The 20092-nt window shown below is 52.7% G+C and overlaps 1 protein-coding gene across 2 annotated transcripts in view; it reads left to right on the top strand.

Annotated features, from left to right (window-relative positions):
• LOC119965876 (aryl hydrocarbon receptor repressor-like) overlaps positions 1 to 20092 on the top strand; it is a 253068-nt gene that overhangs the window by 45542 nt on the left and 187434 nt on the right. For both annotated transcript variants that reach the window (XM_038796824.1, XM_038796825.1), the window contains one exon: positions 6355 to 6536. In XM_038796824.1, the coding sequence (XP_038652752.1) occupies positions 6355 to 6536 (182 nt within the window). The remainder of the gene's footprint in view (positions 1 to 6354; positions 6537 to 20092) is intronic.

Genomic DNA, 20092 nt, shown 5'->3' with positions numbered 1-20092 from the left:
AAAAATAAATTTAGAGTACCCAATTCATTTTTCCAATTAAGGGGCAATTTAGCGTGTTCAATCCACCTACCCTTGCACATCTTTTGGGTTGTGGGGGCGAAACCCACGCAAACACGGGGAGAATGTGCAAACTCCACACGGACAGTGACCCAGAGTCGGGATCGAACCTGGGACCTCAGCGCCGTGAGACTGCAATGCTACCACTGCGCCACCGTGCTGCCCTCGGAGGGGCTCTTGAACTCAGAACCTTCAAGCCCCAGAACCTTTTGAATCTGTTAGTGCATGTACTCAGACTTTTGTATCTTCTGCCCGATGGAAGAGGTTGGAAGAGCAAATAACCCGGGTGGGAGGTTTCTTTGATTATGCTTTCCCAAGGCAGAAGGTGGTGCAGATAGACTCTGGATGGGAGGCAGGTTTGCGTGATGGACTGGGCTGTGTTCACGACCCTCTATAGTTTCTTACGTTTTTGGGCCAATCAGTTGCCATACCAGGTGTGATGCAGCCAGATAGGATGCTTTCTATGGGGTATCTGTAAAAATTGATAAGAGTCCATGTGGACATGCTAAATTTCCTTAGATTCCTGAGGAAGTCTAGGCATTGTTGTGGTTTCTTGGTCGTACCGTTGACATGGGTGGACCAGGACAGATTGTTGGTGATGTGCACACCTAGGTTTGAAGCTGTCTACTATCTCCCCCTTGACACCATTGATGTAAACGATCATGTGTACGATACTTTGCTTCCTGAAGTCAATGACCAGCTTTTTTTAGTTTTGCTGACATTGAAGGAGATATTGCTGTCGTTACACCATGCCACTAAGTTCTCTATGTCCCTCCTGTACTCTGACTTGTGGTTGTTTGAGATCAAACCCACTATGGTCATGTCATCAGCAAACTAATTGATGGCGTTGGAGCCAAATTGTGCCACGCAGTCGTGTGCGTTTGGGAATATAGGAGGGGGCTAAGTACAGAGCCTTGCAGGGCCCCAGTATTGAAAACTATCTTTGAGGAGGTGTTGTTGTTTATCCTTACTGATTGTGGTCTATGGGTCAGGAAAATCGAGGATCCATTTGCAGAGGGAGGAGCCAAGTCCTAGGTTTTGGAGTTTTCATATGAGCTTGGCTCGGATTATGGTGTTGAAGACAACGCTGTAGTCAATGACAGGACTCTGACGTAGGAGTCCTTGTTATCAAGAAGCTCCATGGATGAGTGTAAGATCAGGGAGATAGAACCTGCTGTGGACTGGTTGTGGCGGTATGTGAATTTCAGTGGATCAAGGCATTCTGGGAGTATGGTGTTGATGTGTCTCATGACCAACCTCTCAAAGCACTTCATTATGATAGATGTCAAGGTGACTGGATGGTAGTCATTGTGGCATGTTGCCTGGTTCTTGTTTGGCACCGGTGTGATGGTGGTATTCTTGAAGCAGGTGGCAACTTCGGAGCGGAGTTGGGAGAGGTTGAAGATGTATGGGAACACATCCACCAGTTGATCCGCACAGGATCTGACCGTGCAGGATCTGAATGCACAACCAGGGACACTGTCAAGACCCGTTGCTTTCCGAGGGTTCACCGTGACAGTAGATGTAGGAGTGTCCGAGGCTGCTGGGGCAGTTGACAACGGTTTGTTGGTTTCTTGCTCGAAACGAGCATAGAATACATTGAGCTCATCGGAGAGGGGTGAGCTGTTGCCAGAGACTCTACTTGGCTTTGCTTTGTAGCCTGTTATGTTATTTAAGCCTCGCACAACCGATGAGAGTCCGTGTCATTAGTCTGTGACTCTAGCTTAGTTTGGTATTGTCTCTTGGCGTCCCTGATGGCTTTGTGGAGGTCGTACCTAGATTTCTTGTATAGGTTAGTGTCATCTGTCTTAACGCCTCAGACCTGGCCTTCAGTCGGGAGTGAATCTCCCGGTTAAAACATGGTTTCCGGTGGGGGAACACACGTACTACCTTCATTGGCACGCAATGTATACTTCCAGTAATTAAATACCCTGTTTACGTGCCTAACCCTGTCTGGCTACATCCTCAGTTGTGCTGGCCAAGATTCACGCTGTACTCCCTCCCATCAATAACCATTCGAATGTTTATAGAGAGTGTGGGGAGAGGAAAACCCCCGTTCTCTAAATATTTAAATATTGTCAGTTTTGAATGAATAAGCACCCAAAGGAGGCAGGACCCACCCAATAAAATATTTCCATGACTGAGTATTTAGTAAACCAGCCTTTACTCCACACTGGACATTAAATTGAATTGTTGCGAACTTTCCCCAGAGTAAGGTTGGGCTGAGACTCCAGGTTTACCCACACACAACTGATTTTCCCTAAATGGGGAATTGCACATTGCTTATCGGAGCTGTGTAGGGTAATTGTGGATCTACCCCACGCACACCCCCACCTCAGGATTTTGCATCCCTTTTGAAATGACTAAGACTTTGAGAAGCGGTGGCTGAATTTCTTGAGATGTTCGCCTTACAGATGTGGATTCCCTGTGGAAAAGACAATTTTGCAAAATTGGCCCTTGCGTGTTTAGTGCCAGAGTTAGAAGTGAGCAGAGGAAGGAGATGTGGCTGAGGTTGAGGGAAGTTCCTTTGAACCTCTCCTACCACAAACCATACACTGAAGGAGAACTCAGAATATCCAAATGACCTAATATGACGTCTTTCAGGACTTGTGGAAGGAAACCGGAGCACCCGGAGGAAACCCACGCAGACACGGGGAGAATGTGCAAACTTCTCGCAGACAGTGACCCAAGCCGGGAATCAAACCTGGGACCTTGGTGCTGTGATGCCATAGTGCTAACCATTATGTTACCTTGCTGCCTGTATAAAGCTAATAAAGCTTGCACACAGCATCGTAAAGATAGTGTAACCAATGGCTTGAACAAATTTGCCATTACCTCTTTGCTCTTCTCTTGCAGGTCCTTCTTCATAGATTCCAAAACATATTTGGCTCCCGCCCCCCACCCTAAATTATAGGTTTATCCATCTTGCATTTTCAAGGAATCTGTCCTTTGATCTATCTTTTCACCTGCCTGTTCTTTAATTCTGTATTACCACTCCTTCCTCAAATGCATTCCTTCACTGTTCTTAATTATATGGCGCAGTGCTTATGTTACTGGACTAGTAAACACAAGGGAAAAGAAAAAGAGAAAATTGTGACAGTAGTCATCAAAGCAGGCTGCATCTGCGGAGAGACGGGGAGTGAGTTAATGTTTTACCTCAATGATCTGATCTCCGAATTGAAAATGTTAGAGATGTAACAGGTTTTAAGGAAGACCGGGGGAAAGACTAAGAGAGGAAACATCAAAAACTGTGATAGGGCGGAAGGCAGGTGAGATTAAGTCACAAAATTGTTGATGGTGCAAAACAAATGGACAGCCCACCCCAGCCCTTTCCCTTTCCCTTGTGTTCAACACTCATTTCTCCTGCGACAGATCATGGGCGGCACATTAGCACAGTGGTCAGCACTGATGCTTCACAGCGCCAGGATCCCAGGTTCGAATTCAATCTTGCCCCCCCCCCCAGTCCCGAAAAACGTGTTGTTAGGTATTTTGGATATTCTGAATTCTCCTTCAGTGTACCCGAACAGGCGCCAGAGTGTGACAACTAGGGGATTTTCACAGTGACTTCATTGCAGTGTTAATGTAAGCCTACTTGTGACAATAATAAAGATTATTATTATTATAAAATAAATCTGTGGGTTGTTTTAGGACATGTGCTCTATTCATTGGGCAAGTGATTCAGTAAAGTTGACCACCAGACAGATGCATCACATTGTGTAAGTTTGGGCAGAGTGGCAAAGGTGAATAGACAGGGGGACGTTAGGAAGTGAAGAAAGGAACTCTTCTGACTGAAACAGCTGTGAGGGATGATGTGAAGGTGTACTCTTTACAATACTGTCAAACACCTCTCCTTCTGTCTCAGAAATAGACCACCAGCCTGTAATCTATTGGACCTGTTTGCTTTGTGACAAAAAGGTTTTATTATTTTGCCTTTTCTCAGTCTAACAATGGCAAAAGCATCTGCTTTCAGCAGTGAAGCTCAAACTAGATCTCTCTCTCTCTCTCTCTCTCTCTCTGGGGGCGATTCTCCGCTCTGCGGACCAAGTGCCCGCGCCGTCGTGAAGGCCGTCACGTTTCACGACGGCACGAACAGGGTCCAGGCACGGCCTATTCTGGCCCGCTGGAGTGGTGTGAACCACTCCAGCGTCCCTACGCAGCGGCAAATTGGTGCCGTGCCAACCCGCGCATGCGCAGTTGGGGCAGCTCAATCCTGCGCATGCGCGGGGAACTTCTTACGCGCGCCAGCCCTGACGCAATAGGACGTGGGTGTTCAGGGGCTGGCCGCAGCGGAATGTAGGCCCGGGGGGGTGGGGGGGGGGGAAGAGGCTGGCCCGCCAATCGGTGGGCCTCGATCGCGGGCCAGGCCCCTTCAGAGGCCCCCCCCCCGGTGAAGGAGCCCCCTCCCCCCCTATAGGCCACCCCCCCTCGAGTGTTTCCACAGCGATCCCACCGGCAGTGACCAGGGGTGGATGGCGCCGACGGGACCCTGTCGTGTCGGAGCGGGCTCCAGGCCGGAGAATCGGCGCTCACCGTTTGCGGCAATTCTCCGAGCAGCCTGGCACAATTTGCGCGGCGGTGGTTTTGGGGGGGGTGGGAGAATCGCGTGCGGGGATCGGGGGGTGTGGGGGTTGGAGAATACCGCCCTCTGTCTCTTTCTCTTTCTGTATTTCTCTGTCTCTGTCTCTCTCTCTCTCTCTCTGTCTGTGTGTGTGTGTCTTTCTCTCTCCATAACCTCCCTCCAGTCCTCCAACTCTCCCTCTTGCCCTACCATCTCTCTCCTGCCTACCTCACCAGTCCTCTCATTCCCCCTCATTGCCCCCTCTCTTTCCACTTCCAGCACACTCTCTTCCCCTCCAAACCCCTCTTTCCCCTCCTCCAGCCATTTCACTTGACCCCTATCCCCATTCTCTCTTTCAGCCTTTTCTCAATCACTCCCCTTTTAGTTCCCGCTCTGCCCCTCCGCCAGCCCTTGTTGGTCCGACCCCCTCCGGCAGCCCTCTCTGTTCACTCCCCCCCCCCTCCAGCCCCCTTTGTTCCCCCCCTTCAGCCCTCTCTGTCCCCCCCCCAGCCCTCTCTGTCCCCCCAGCCCTCTCTGTCCCCCCAGCCCTCTCTGTCCCCCCAGCCCTCTCTGTCCCTTCCCTGTTCCCTCCAGCCCTCTCTGTCCCCTCCAGCCCTCTCTGTCCCCCTCCAGCCCTCTCTGTCCCCCTCTAGCCCTCTCTGTCCCCCTCCAGCCCTCTCTGTCCCCCTCCAGCCCTCTCTGTCCCCCTCCAGCCCTCTCTGTCCCCCTCCAGCCCTCTCTGTCCCCCTCCAGCCCTCTCTGTCCCCCACTCCAGCCCTCTCTGTCCCCCACTCCAGCCCTCTCTGTCCTCCCCCTCCAGCCCTCTCTGTCCTCCCCCTCCAGCCCTCTCTGTCCTCCCCCTCCAGCCCTCTCTGTCCTCCCCCTCCAGCCCTCTCTGTCCTCCCCCTCCAACCCTCTCTGTCCTCCCCCTCCAGCCCTCTCTGTCCCCCCTCCAGCCCTCTCTGTCCCCCTCCAGCCCTCTCTGCCCTCCTCCAGCCCTCTCTGTCCTCCCCCTCCAACCCTCTCTGTCCCCCCTCCAGGCCTCTCTCTTCCCCCTCCCTCACTCCAGCCCTCTATGTTCTCTCACCCCTCGCTCCAGCCTTCTCTCTTCTCCCCCCCCCCCCCCCCCCCCACTCCCCCACTCCAGCCCTCTCTCTCCTCCCTCTTTCTGCTCTCTTCCTCTATTGATCTCAGTTGAATGATAGATCCCACCTCCAGGTAATTGTAGAATTCAACCTTTCTGACCTTCCAACAGAATCTAGAGCTAAACAGCTTTTAGGTAAGTGCTGAACTGGGGGGAAATAGGCTGAGGAGGGATTGAATAACAAAATGGATGCTGGTGCAAGGCAAAATAGAGTGGAAATGGAGATAGAGAAAAAATAGAAAGGTCTGGGGGGGGGGGGGGGGGGGGAAGAGTGATTTCAACAAAACAGCAGAGTGGGAAAAAAGTATGGAAAATCTGGGAATGAGGCAGAAGGTCAGGTAGAGCATCCAGCGGCCATGTACGAACAGGATATTTACACCCCTAGCACTAGCCCTGGTTCCCAGAACAAACATCCTTCATGACCAGCACTAGCCCTCAGATCCTTTTTTTTTACAGTAAATAGAGACCTAATTTTCAGCCTCAACATGTCCAATACTAAACTGTACAAAATAGTCTGTTTGTTTGTCTTCACTCAATTCATAAGGTAATTACGTACTGTGAATAATCACTGCTATTTCTGGAATGTTCCAAACAGCAAGTCAGCACCGACCAGTGTGAAGTCCAATCCATCTAAAAGGCACAGAGACCGTCTGAATGCTGAGTTAGACCACCTGGCCAGTCTCCTACCATTTCCACCAGATATTATTTCCAAATTGGATAAACTTTCCGTCCTTCGCCTCAGTGTCAGCTACCTCCGAGTGAAAAACTTCTTCCAAGGTAGGCTTGTTTGATGCTAATGGGTTCTTTATTTTAATCGGCCTTCATCTCTTTCCTGCTCACTTAAATTGACATGTTTTTACCTTTTTATACTGTAAAATCTACCACTGTTTGTTCTCCGGTCTCTTTTGTACTCTTCCTCCCCTTAATCAGTGCCATGTTTGGACCCTTGAGTTTTCTGTCAGCTTCTATTGTCTATCACTGTATTTTCATTCATTAATTTCCATCTATTTTCCCATCTACATCTCATATAGAATCCCTACAGTGCAGAAGGAGGCTAATTGGCCCATCGTGCCTGCCCCAACCATGTGAAAGAGCACCCCACCTCGGGCCTTTCCCCACCCCTATCCCCAGAACCCCACCTAACCTGTACATCTTAGCACTGTGGGAGGAAACCGGAGCACCCGGAGGAAACCCACACAGACAGGGGAGAATGTACGAACTCCACACAGCCACCCAGGGCTGGAATCGAACCCAGGTCCCTGGCGCTGTGAGGCAGCAGTTGCTAACCACCGTACAACTGTGCTTCCCTCGCAGTTCCCTTGAGTGGCCTTTTTCTTTTACCCCATGCCTTCCTCCCACCATTGGCTGAAATGTCTTTGGATGTCTAGATGGCACACTCTCTGGAATTCCATCTCTAAAGAGCTCTGCCTCTTCACCTCCTTTTTCTTAAAACTCCTCTGGAAAATGTACTTCGTTGAAACCAGTTTGGGGTCACCAATCCTAATAGTGCCCCCTTTGGCTTGAAGCCCCTCTGACCTGCAGCTGTGTACCTTAGTAACTCTGTCCAAGATGCTTTATAAATGCACATTCTGATCAGAATTGTATTTACAATGAACTCAACTCTTTATTTCCTTCTTGGTACCTCTTAGAATGTGGATTCTCTCTTGCTGTCTTTGGCTTTGAGCCTCTTCCTCAAGCTTACCCTTGCCCTTCCAGAGAAAGCTGTTTTGAATTTGTTCCAATGTTATTCAATAGCAAGCACTGTATCGCTTTTAAAACTCTTCAAATCTGTCGTTCATTTTTGAAACATGTTCCTGTACTTTTGTGATTTGCTGAAACCGCCATTATTAATCCAGGACAAAGTCAGTCTTGATCATCTTGAGCCTTATTCTTATCTCTGCAACCACGAGGTTGCAGTCTGAATTCCAGTGTGTTTTTGAGTTTAAAATTCTCATCTTTCTTTAAGAGTTCCTCCATTGCCTTGCTCCTCCTTGCCTCAAAACCCTCCTCAAACCCGAAACCCTCCGGGATCTTGACACTCCTCAAGTTATGGCCATGAGCATCCTTAATTTTCATTGATCCATCATTGGCAGCTGTGCCATTAGTTGTCTAGGCTTTACTCTCTGGAATTCCCTCTTAAACCTCTGCTTCTCTACCTCTCTCCTGTCAAATGCTTAAAACCTATCTGTCCCAATATCTCCTTATGTGGCTTTGTGTCAAAATTTGCTTGGTAATGTGTGGTGGATGTACATTGCTTAATTCACACTGTATAGCATTGTGTCCTTGTGGGCTCTGTATTCACACTGTATAGCATTGTGTCCTTGTGGGCTCTGTCTGTGAGCCGTTGCGCGGCTCTGCCCACAGGGGGAGATGAGGAGCTTGTACAGGGCTCCACCCTTATCTCCGCCCATGGCCCCTCCCACTACCGGAAGTATAATGTGCTGCAGCCTTGTGAGTCTGCCCTCAGTTCTTCTGGTCGCAGGCAGGCTCAGTTGTAAGTCTATTAAAGCCACAGTTTCCTTCCTCTCGTGTCTCGAGTGAATTGATGGTCACATCAATTTAATAGACTTAAGCAAACCACTATGGAATCAGCCCTCAAACCTGATCGACTAGAACTCGACCCGCAGGCTGCAGAAGCGAAGGAAATCTTTCTACACAGGCTTCGGTGCTTCAAGGCCGACCTGGCTGCGTTGACTGTGTTGACTACCTCTGCTACTACTGACGAGCAGAAACTCAGTCTACTGCACGCATGGGTGAGCCATCGCATCTCTACGCAGCTCAACAGTACCAACTCATACACCGAGGCCCTCGCTATGCTCGACTGACTATACATGCAGCCTGTAAAGTCTACGCACGGCATATTTTCGCTACCCGCCGCCAGCGCCCCGCAGAGTCGCTAGAGAACTACCTGCGCGATCTAAAAGCCCTTGCACGGGAAAGTAACTTTCAGGCTGTAACTGCCTCCCAGCATATGGAACTCTCTGTCTGTGATGTGCACATTGCAGGGGTCCGGTCTAACTAGCTGCGTCAGTGCCTCCACGAAAAAGGCGCCCAGAACTTGGAGGACCCGGTAGTGCTAGCAACCTCAATGGAGGTCATGTTTCAAAGTCTGAACTCATTCCCCGCAGACCACGCAACCCCATCGTGGACCAGCGACTGCCCCAGACCTGTGCCGCACGGCCACCCACCCACTATGGAGCGCCAGCGTGCCATTTTTGCGGTCAGCCCCAACACACATGGCAGCACTGCCCGGCCCGCAACGCGACCTGCAGCAGCTGTGGTCGAAAAGGACATTATGCTAAGGTATGCCTGTCTAAATCGAAACCCTCTAACTCTCCTGCTGTCCAGAACAATCGCTCCCTCAACTCGCAGGCCCGCAGACCCCGCAATGTTGCAGCGTGTCTGCCGCCTCCGCCTCTGCCCGACATGTGCGACTCGTGGGGGCCGCCATCTTGGCACTCCTCCCCCACACGGCCGGCCATGTGCGAGTCATGGGGGCCGCCATCTTGGGCGCCATCTTCCTCGCCGCCCACCACGTGCGATCCACGGGGGTGGCCATCTTAGATGCCACCTTCTTCATCGCCCACCACGTGCGATCAATGGGGGCCGCCATCTTGGCTATCACCTGATGTTCATCTCGATGACTATCACCTCCGCGGACAGTCATCACGGGGCCACTCCAGCACCACTGATCGAACCACCGACTACCCGCAACTCAACGCAGTCACTTTGGACCAGTCGCGACCAAAGCACCTCAGGAGCTCAATGATGTTCGTTCAGATCAACGGATACAAGACACTGTGCCTCTTCGACTCCGGGAACACCGAGAGCTTCGTTCATCCAGACCTGGTAAGACGCTGTTCGCTCCCTAACTTCCCTGCACGGCAAACTATCTCCCTTGCCTCGGGTTCGCACTCAGTCCAAATACAAGGGCGCACCGTTGCGACCCTAACAATACAGGGCTCCAGCTACTCTAATTTCCAGCTGTACGTACTCCCAGACCTCTGCGCCCCACTCTTACTCGGGCTCGATTTTCAGTGCAGTCTCAGAAGCCTCACACTCAGCTTCGGCGGACCCCTACCTCCTCTCACAATATGCAGCTTAGCGACTCTAAAAATCGACCCCCCTCCACTCTTCGCTAATCTCACGGCTAACTGCAAACCCGTAGCCATTCGCAGCAGGCGGTACAGCCTGCAGGACAGGGTATTCATTAGAGCCGAAGTCCAACGGCTCTTACGTGAGGGAGTCATAGAGGCCAGTAACAGCCCCTGGAGAGCTCAGGTGGTGGTCGTCAAGACCGGGGAAAAGTTCCGGATGATGGTTGATTACAGCCAAACCATTAACCGGTTCACGCACCTCGATGCGTACCCCCTTCCCAGAATTGCAGACGTGGTCAACCAGATTGCCCAGTACCGCATATTCTCCACGGTGGATCTGAAGTCTGCATACCACCAGCTCCCAATCCACCCAGAGGACCGCCACTACACGGCGTTCGAGGCAGATGGTCGCCTCTTCCATTTCCTCCAGGTTCCCTTTGGCGTCGGGAATGGGGTTTCGGTGTTCCAACGAGCGATGGACGGAATGGTGGACCAGTACAGGCTGCGGGCCATGTTTCCGTACCTGGATAACGTCACCATCTGCGGCCCTGACCAGCAGGACCACGATGCCAATCTCCACCGATTTCTCCAAACCGCCCAGAAACTCAACCTCACATACAATAAGGAGAAATGCGTTTTCTGCACACCCAGACTAGCCATTGTCGGCTATGTCATGGAAAACGGAGTCCTGGGCCCCGACCCGGACCGTATGCGCCCCCTCTTACAACTCCCTCTCCCTCATTGTCCCAGGGCCCTCAAGAGGTGCCTGAGATTCTTCTCCTATTACGCCCAGTGGGTCCCAAAGTATGCGGACAAAGCCCGCCCACTATTTAAGACCACATTCTTCCCACTGTCAGCAGAGGCCCTGTGATGATCGGAATACCTTGCCCCTTTAAGAGGCTTGTGATGATCGGAATACATTGCCCCTTTAAGAGGCTTGGAACCCTGGGGGACTCCGCCTCTGGCCACGCCCCCTGGGAAACAGTACTTAAGATGAGACTCCATTTTGCGAGCACACTTCTCAAGAAAGGCTGCCATTGTCCACTGCTTATTAAAGCCTTTGATTACTGACCTAACTTTCGTGTCGTAATTGAGAGTGCCTCAATTTAATAAGCAGTGCACATCAAGATGGACAGCGGTCTGAAACCAGAGAGACTCAACCTGGAAGGCAGGACGCCTGAAGCCTCGGAAATCTTTAAACATTGGCTCCGGTGTTTTGAGGATTATTTGGACTCCTCACCGTCTGATGTCGACAGCACTCGCAAGCTGCGTTTCTTACATGGCCGGGAGAGCCACCGAATCTCCGCCATGATTGAAACCGCTACGACCTATGAGGCGGCGATCGAAATATTGAAGAAACTCTTCATAAAGACTACCAATGAGGTACATGCCAGGCATTTGCTCTCGACCTGCAGCCAGCGCTCCGGAGAAATGCTGGACGAGTTCGTGGAAAGACTCACCGCGCTCGCGAGGAACTGCGACCACAAAGCAGTGACGGCTGAAGAACACAGGATCTTACACATTCGTGACGCCCTTGTGTCTGGCATCAGGTCATCGTACATCCGGCAGCGGCTCCTAGAAGACGGGGCGAAGAATCTCCAAGGCACGGTAATGCTCGGCTTTTCTCTCGAAACGGCCCACCGTAACCTCTGTACGTACTCCGCGGACCTTACGAACCCCTCTCGATCCCCTCCAGACTCGGCCACGCTACAGGCCTGTGCCACGCGTCGATCCACTCACTCCGGGGGCTCCCCATGCTATTTCTGTGGGCAAGGCCAGCACCCACGTCAGCGTTGTCCGGCCCGATCCGCGACCTGCAACGACTGCGGGAAGAAAGGGCACTTCGCGAAAGTCTGCCTGGCTGGGCCCAAAGGCCACAAACAAAAGTCTCACCGGGCCCAGAAATCAAGCTCCCGGCCTCACAGGCCCCGCAACGCGGCTGCACTGCGGCCAGACACGCCCACTTCTGACGCGTCATCGACCTCGTGCGAGTCATGGGAGCGGCCATCTTGGCGGTGGCCATCTTCAAAACCTGACACGTGCGACCGGCGGCGGCGGCCATCTTGTGACTCCGGGCGGCCATTTTGTGAGTCCGACTCTGACGGCCCGCACCTAGGAGCGATCACGCTTGATCAATCACGGCCGAAACACCTGCGAAACTCGATGATGCGGGTGCGAATCAACGGCCAAGACACTCCCTGCCTGTTCGACTCCGGGAGCACGGAGAGCTTTATCCACCCAGACACGGTAAGGCGCTGCTCCCTGCGCACCCATCCCGCCTCCCAAACTATCGCCCTCGACTCAGGGTCCCATTTGGTTCAAATCACGGGGTATTGTGTCGCTGACCTCACAATTCAAGGCGCGAAATACTCCCGTTTTAAACTGTACATTTTTCCTCAACTCTGCTGCTTGGCCTCGACTTTCAGTGCAGCCACCGGAGCCTGACACTGAAGTTCGGCGGACCCCTGCCCCCCACTCACAGTCTGCAGCCTGGCGACGCTCAAAGTTGCGCCACGGTTGACCCCGTCTCTTCGCGAACCTCACTCCCGACTGTAAGCCCATCGCCACCAAGAGTCGCCGGTACAGTACCCAAGACTTGACTTTCATCAAGTCGGAGGTTCAGCGGCTACTAAAAGAGGGGGTCATAGAGGCCAGCAACAGCCCTTGGAGGGCCCAGGTATTAGTAGTCCGCTCCGGGGAAAAGCAACGCATGGTTGTGGATTATAGCCAGACAATAAACCGCTTCACACAACTCGATGTGTACCCACTTCCCCGAATAGCTGAAATGGTGACCCAAATTGCCCAGTATCGGGTATTCTCCACGGTTGACCTCAAATCGGCCTACCACCAACTCCCTATTCGCTCAGAGGACCACCCCTACATGGCTTTTGAAGCAGCCGGTCAGCTGTTTCACTTCCTCAGGGTACCCTTTGGTGTTACAAACGGAGTCTCTGTTTTCCAGAGGGCGATGGATCAAATGGTGGACCAGTACGGCTTACGGGCGACCTTCCCGCACTTGGACAACGTCACCATCTGCGGCCATGACCAGCAGGACCACGACGCAAACCTGAGGAAGTTCCTCCAGACTGCCCGGGCCCTCAACCTCACCTACAACAAAGAGAAATGCGTGTTCCACACAACCCGGCTCGCCATCCTCGGCTACGTCGTGGAGAATGGGGTCCTAGGCCCGGACCCCGACCGCATGCGTCCCCTTAAGGAACTCCCCCTCCTCCGTAGCCTCAAGGCACTCAAACGGTGCTTGGGGCTTTTCTCCTATTACGCCCAGTGGGTCCCCAGATATGGGGACAAAGCCCGGCCACTCATTAAGACCACGGTTTTTCCTCTGACGGATGAGGCCCAGTCGGCTTTCAACCGTATCAAGGCCGGCATCATCAAGGCCGCCATGCACGCGGTGGACGAAGCCATTCCCTTCCAAATAGAAAGCGATGCATCAGACGTCGCCCTGGCTGCTACCCTCAACCAAGCGGGCAGACCAGTAGCGTTCTTCTCCCGAACCCTCAACGCCTCGGAAATTCGGCACTCTGCAGTTGAGAAGGAGGCACAAGCCATAGTGGAGGCCGTGCGACACTGGAGGCACTACCTAGCTGGTAGGAGGTTCACCCTCATCACCAACCAACGGTCGGTCGCCTTTATGTTCGATAACGCACAACGGGGCAAAATAAAGAACGACAAGATTCTGAGGTGGAGAATAGAGCTCTCCACCTATACGTACGATATTAAATATCGCCCGGGGAAGCTCAACGAGTCCCCAGATGCCCTGTCTCGCGGCACATGCGCCAACGCGCAATTGGACCGCCTGAGAGCCATCCACGATGACCTCTGCCACCCGGGGGTCACCCGGCTTGCCCACTTCATCAAGTCCCGCAACCTGCCCTACTCCACAGGGGAGGTCAAGGCCATGACTAAGGCATGCCAGATCTGTGCAGAATGCAAACCGCAGTTCTATCGACCAGACAAGGCCCGCCTGATAAAATCCTCTGGGCCCTTTGAGCGACTAAGCGTGGACTTCAAAGGGCCTCTCCCGTCCAACAACCGCAACATCTATTTCCTCACCGTCATCGATGAATTCTCCCGCTTCCCTTTTGCTGTCCCCTGCCCCGATACTACCTCGGCCTCTGTGATCAAGGCACTGCGCAACATCTTCGCTCTGTTTGGTTTCCCCGCTTATATCCACAGCGACCGGGGTACATCGTTCATGAGCGATGAGCTGCGTCGGTACCTGCTCAGCAAGGGCATCGCCTCGAGCAGGACGACGAGCTATAACCCGCGGGGAAACGGGCAAGTGGAGAGGGAGAACGCGACAGTTTGGAAGGCTGTCCTCCTAGCCCTACAGTCAAGGAGTCTCCCTATCGCCCGCTGGCAGGAGGTCCTACCTGATGCTCTGCACTCCATTAGGTCGCTCCTCTGTACGGCCACGAACGAGACCCCTCACAATCGTTTGTTTGTCTTCCCCAGGAAGTCCACCTCTGGAGTCTCGCTTCCACCCTGGCTGACGACTCCGGGTCCAGTCCTACTCCGGAGGCATGTGAGGAGCCATAAAACGGATCCCATAGTCGAGAGGGTCCACCTGCTGCACGCAAACCCTCGTTATGCCTACGTCGAGCACCCCGATGGCAGGCAGGATACTGTCTCCCTGCGAGACCTGGCACCCGCTGGCTCTCCCACCGACTCCACCGATCCTCCCACCGACCACCCCCTTCTACCGACACTCCCGGCCCTACACTGAACGCCGACTTCGACAGCGACCCCTCCATAGCGCCCCCTGCCCCCCAGCCGACACCGACCACCCTAATCACTCCTGATACCCCCCTCTCCAAGGCGGACAAAGCTTCAGTCAACCGTGTTCCCGGATAGACCACCATCGGAACCGACCGCATCCACGGCGCCACCACCGGAGCGGCGAAAGTCAGCACGGCCTATCAGACCACCACAAAGACTGAACTTATAATTTAAAAACACTTCATCCCCGACGGACTATGTTTTGGGGGTGAATGTGATGATCGGAATACCTTGCCCCTTTAAGAGGCTTGTGATGATCGGAATACATTGCCCCTTTAAGAGGCTTGGAACCCTGGGGGACTCCGCCTCTGGCTACGCCCCCTGGGAAACAGTACTTAAGATGAGACTCCATTTTGCGAGCACACTTCTCATGGAGGCTGCCATTGTCCACTGCTTATTAAAGCCTTTGATTACTGACCTAACTTTCGTGTCGTAATTGAGAGTGCCTCAGGCCCGCCAGGCCTTCAACTGCATCAAGGAGGACATCGCCAAAGCCTCCATGCGGGTGGTGGATGAATCCATCCTCTTCCAGGTGGAGAGCGACGCCTCAGAGGTCGCTCTCGCCGCCACTCTGAACCAAGCAGGGAGACCAGTAGCTTTCTTCTCCCGAACCCTCTCCGTTTTGGAACTTCGACACTCCAGTCGAAAAAGAAGCTCAAGCCATTGTGGAAGCCGTACGGCACTGGAGGCACTTCCTCGCAGGTAGGAGGTTTACCCTCATCACCGACCAGAGATCGGTTGCCTTCACGTTCGACAACTCACAACGGGGCAAAATAAAAAACGATAAAATCTTGAGGTGAAGGATCGAACTCTCCACCTATAATTACGACATCATATATCGGCCGGGGAAGCTCAACGAGCCCCCAGATGCCCTGTCCCGCGGCACATGCGCCAGCGCGCAAGACGACCAACTACAGGCTATCCACAATGACCTCTGCCACCCGGGGGTCACCCGTCGCGCCCACTACATCAAAGCCCGAAATCTGCCTTTCTCCACCGAGGAGGTAAAAGCCATCACCAGGGGTTGCCCGATCTGCGCAGAGTGCAAACCGCACTTCTATAGACCAGACAAGGCCCACTTGGTAAAGGCTTCCCGGCCCTTTGAACTCCTGAGCATCAATTTCAAAGGGCCACTCCCCTCGACCAATCGAAATGTGTACTTCCTCAACGTCATAGACAAATTCTCCCGTTTTCCGTTTGCTATCCATTGCCCCGATATGACATCCCATACAGTCATCAGAGCCCTGCACAGTTGTCTTCACCCTGTTCGGCTTCCCCAGCTATGTACAGAGCGACAGGGGTCCGTCCTTCATGAGCGACGAGCTGCGTCAGTATCTGCTCAACAAGGGCATCGCCTCAAGCAGGACTACCAGCTATAACCCCAGGGGGAACGGGCAGGTGGAGAGGGAGAACGCGACGGTCTGGAAGACCGTCCTACTGACCCTACGGTCCAGGAAACTCCCGACCTCCCACTGGCAGGAGGTCCTCCCCGACACCCTCCATGCAATTAGGTCCCTCCTGTGCACTGCCAGACCCCTCACGAGCGATTATTTGTTTTCCCTAGGGGCACTACCGCGGGGGCTTCGCTCCCATCTTGGTTGAGGACACTGGGCCCGGTTCTCCTCCGGAAGTGCGTCCGGACACATAGAACGGACCCACTAGTAGAAAGGGTACTACTGCTGCACTCGAACCCACACTACGCCTTTATAGAACTCCCCAACAGCCGTCAGGACACCATTTCCCTCCGGGACCTGGCGCCTGCAGGATCCACCACCACCACCACTACTGCCGAGGTACCCCTCACACTACACCCCACCCAACCCCCCACGCCCTGAGCCCCACGCCTACAGGTTTCCTCTTTGCCCGTCGCACAGGTCAGGAATGAAGCTCTGAACGAACCACCCCTGGAGTCCACTCTCAGATCCACACCGCCCGTCAGCACACAGCCATCCGAAGAGCCTGCAACCCCAGTGCTCCGCCGATCTCAGCGGACGACTTGGCCACCGGACCGGCTCAACCTGTAGACCTGTCACCCCCGCCGGACTTTATTTTTCTACAGCGGGTGAATGTGGTGAATGTACATTGCTTAATTCACACTGTATAGCATTGTGTCCTTGTGGGATCTGTCTGTGAGCCGTTGCACGGCTCTGCCCACAGGGGGAGATGAGGAGCTTGTACAGGGCTCCACCCGTGGCTCCACCCATGGCCCCTCCCACTACCGGAAGTATAATGTGCTGCAGCCTTGTGAGTCTGCCCTCAGTTCTTCTGGTCACAGGCAGGCTCAGTTGTAAGTCTATTAAAGCCACAGTTTACTTCCTCTCGTGGCTCGAGTGAATTGATGGTCACATCATAATGTTACTGTGAAGCACCTTGGGATGTCTTACTGCAGGAGCTATAGAAATTTAACATTGAGGGCATTTAAAAGTTTATTGGATAAGCATATGGATGATAATGGCATAGTGTAGGTTAGATGGCCTTTAGTTTTTGACTTCCCATGTCGGTGCAACATCGTGGGCCGAAGGGCCTGTACTGCGCTGTATCGTTCTATGTTCTATGTTCTATGTTCTAAATGTAATATGTTGTTTTTTTTCAACTGAGTCAATGAAACAGTTCCCTTTTGCAACGTTATATGTCCAGTCGCTTGCTCTCCATTTATCTTCAGTTCCTTCCATAACATCATTATTGTGGCACTGCCACAGTATTGGCGGATGCTGCTCCTTCGTGATATTATGTGCGCTTGTGCCTGAAGTGAGTTATCCATTTTAGTGTAAATATTTTAATGGCATGTGGCATATGAGGCAATGTGAAAGTCAAATGGGTTGGGAAATCTGAATGGCACAAAATGGAAGGGCTACTGGCTGTCTAAAGATATTGTAGAATCATAGATTCCCTATAATTCAGATGCCCATCGAGTCTGCACGGACCCTCTGAAACAGCAGTCTAACTAAGTCAATTCCCCTATCCCCGTATAATAACCTGCAGATCCCTGGACGCTAAGGGGCAATTTATCGTGGCCAATCCATCTAATCTGCACATCTTTGGACTGTGGGAGGAAACCGGAGCCCTCGGAGGAAACCCACGCAGACATGGGGAGAACGTGCAAACTCCACACAGACAAGGCCAGAATAGAACCTAGGTCCCTGGTGCTGTGAGGCAGCAGTGCTAACCATTGTACCATTGAGCCACGCGCAGGGCTGGAGAATCGCTGCAACTGCGCCATGCCACCCCGATGCCGGAGCGCGATTCTCCGAGGTGTGGAGAATCGGCGCCATTTGCGCAGGCGCGTTTGACCACTGTACCCGGCGGTGCCCGGATGGGCTGAGCGGCCGCGCGGAAAAAGCAGAGTCCCGCCGGTGCCGTCCACACCTGGTTGCTGCCGGCGAGAACTCTGCGCGAAGGGTCGGGGGCACCAACTGTGGGGGGGGGGGGGGTCTCCGTCCCCGGGGTGGGGGGTCCCTCCGATGGGGTCTGGCCCATGATCGGGGCCCACTGATCGGTGGGCCGGCGTCTTCCCCCCCCGGCTTACTTTGTTGCGCAGCCAGCCCCTGAACCCCCACGCCATGTTGCATCGGGGCCAGCACTCTGAAGAATTCCCCCGCACATGGGCGGATTGGCACGGCCCAACTGCGCATGCGCGGGTTGGCACGCGCCCTTTTGGCACCAGGAAGGGAGGCTGGAGTGACATGAACTGCTCCAGCGCCATCCTGGCCCCCTGTGGGGGCCAGAATCGGTAGTCCCCACGCCCGTTTTGCGCCGTCGTGAAACGCGACGGCGTTCATGACGGCGCAAACACTCTCTCTCCATTTTGGAGAATCGCGCCCTATATGTATGTATAACATGCCTTTTTTTCTCAATATAATGATTTATGAGTTAATGAAGGACTTTAACATCCAAGAAAGGTGGTTTGAATTTGGATGGAAAGTAAAAGTTGAAGCGCTACCAAACACAGGGTCCAAATCACAAACACTTTGTGATTTAAGAGATGTGTTTGACTGCGTGTGAGTAACATGTTCGTTCAGTCATTAGTGCAACTCAGTCAGCAATAGGACAGCATTTGCCATCATAATGGCATGGAAATGAGAGGATTTTTAACTGATTTATACATTCTGTTGCATTTAACATCTTGAGCAGGAATTTCTTGGGGGAACTATCCATTGAAAAGAAAGGGAGTATAAAGTGTACTTCATGTGGGTGCTTGTAGTTTAGATTACCCAATGTTGATAAACGGCCAAATAAAAAGCAAAAATACTGTGGACGATGGAGATCTGAAATAAAAGCAGAAAATGCTCGAAAACCCAGCAGGTCTGGCGACATCTGCAGAGCGAGAAACAGAGGCTGGAATTTTCCAGCCATTCTTACCGGTGGGATCTTCCGGTCCCGCCGATGGAAAACCCCTACTTCGCGGTAACAGTTGGGGAGGGGGGGGGGGCAGAAGATCCCGCCGCCGGCCAGTGGTGGGCCACCTCCACCAGCACGAAGCGCACTGCGGGGGGGGCGTGTTCGATATCCCACCAACGTTAAAGTTTTGAGTCCGACATGACTTTGAACCTACTGTGTTTTTCCAGCGTTGTCTGGTTTCATGTTGATCAGTGAAGGCTCAGTGCTTAAAGCTGATTTGTCAGTTCCCCCTGGCAAATGTTTACAAGGAGGCACCATGGATCAGTGTGCTGTGGTGGGATCAGCAGATGCACAGGAGAGAGGTGCTGGGCGCCAGAGTGGAGACCAGCAGAAGTGCCAAGATCGCAGGAGACAGCACCCATGTGAGAGGGTCTGAGTTCCCTGGACCTGACTGACGAGCAAAGGTTTTGTCCGATCGCCACAGCAGTTGAGCACCAACATCAATAGCCTCCTTCAAAAAGGTCTTCTCCCTTCTGGACCTGGTGGCCACCCTTGGTCCATCCCTGAATTTACTTGACAACCAGCAAACATCTCACGGATCTCTCAGCCTGTAAATATATAAGATAGGTCACCGATGGGCTGAGAGCTTTTATGAACTGTAAAACATTTAATTCCATCTAACAGCCAATGTTCTTGCATTCCGTTCACCACATTACAGCAAGAATGTGATCACACTAGACAGGGTACAGATGAGATTTATGCGGATCCTGCCAGGAATGAAGAATTGTATCTGTGAGGTAACATTGGGGTTGTTTTCTTTGGAATGGAGGAAACTGAGGGATAATTTAATTGAGATGTATAAATTGAGGGGCAGTGAGAAAGGGAGTGCCTATTTTGGTTCGCTGAGAGTCAATAAATGGGGACACAGTTTTAAAGTAATTGGCATAGTATTTAGAGGGGAGTTGAAGATGTATCTTTTTATTGAAATGGTTCTGGGAATCTGGATCTCGCTGCCTGAAAGGATGGTAGAAGAAAAAACCAATTGTATTTTTTAAAATTACTTGCACGTTATAACCTATAGGGCTATCGACCAAGAGC

Source organism: Scyliorhinus canicula, chromosome 5 (assembly GCF_902713615.1).
Source record: "Scyliorhinus canicula chromosome 5, sScyCan1.1, whole genome shotgun sequence".
Lineage (NCBI taxonomy): Eukaryota > Metazoa > Chordata > Chondrichthyes > Carcharhiniformes > Scyliorhinidae > Scyliorhinus > Scyliorhinus canicula.
The sequence above is the reverse complement of the archived record's forward strand: the minus strand, read 5'-3'. Positions and strand labels throughout refer to the sequence as shown.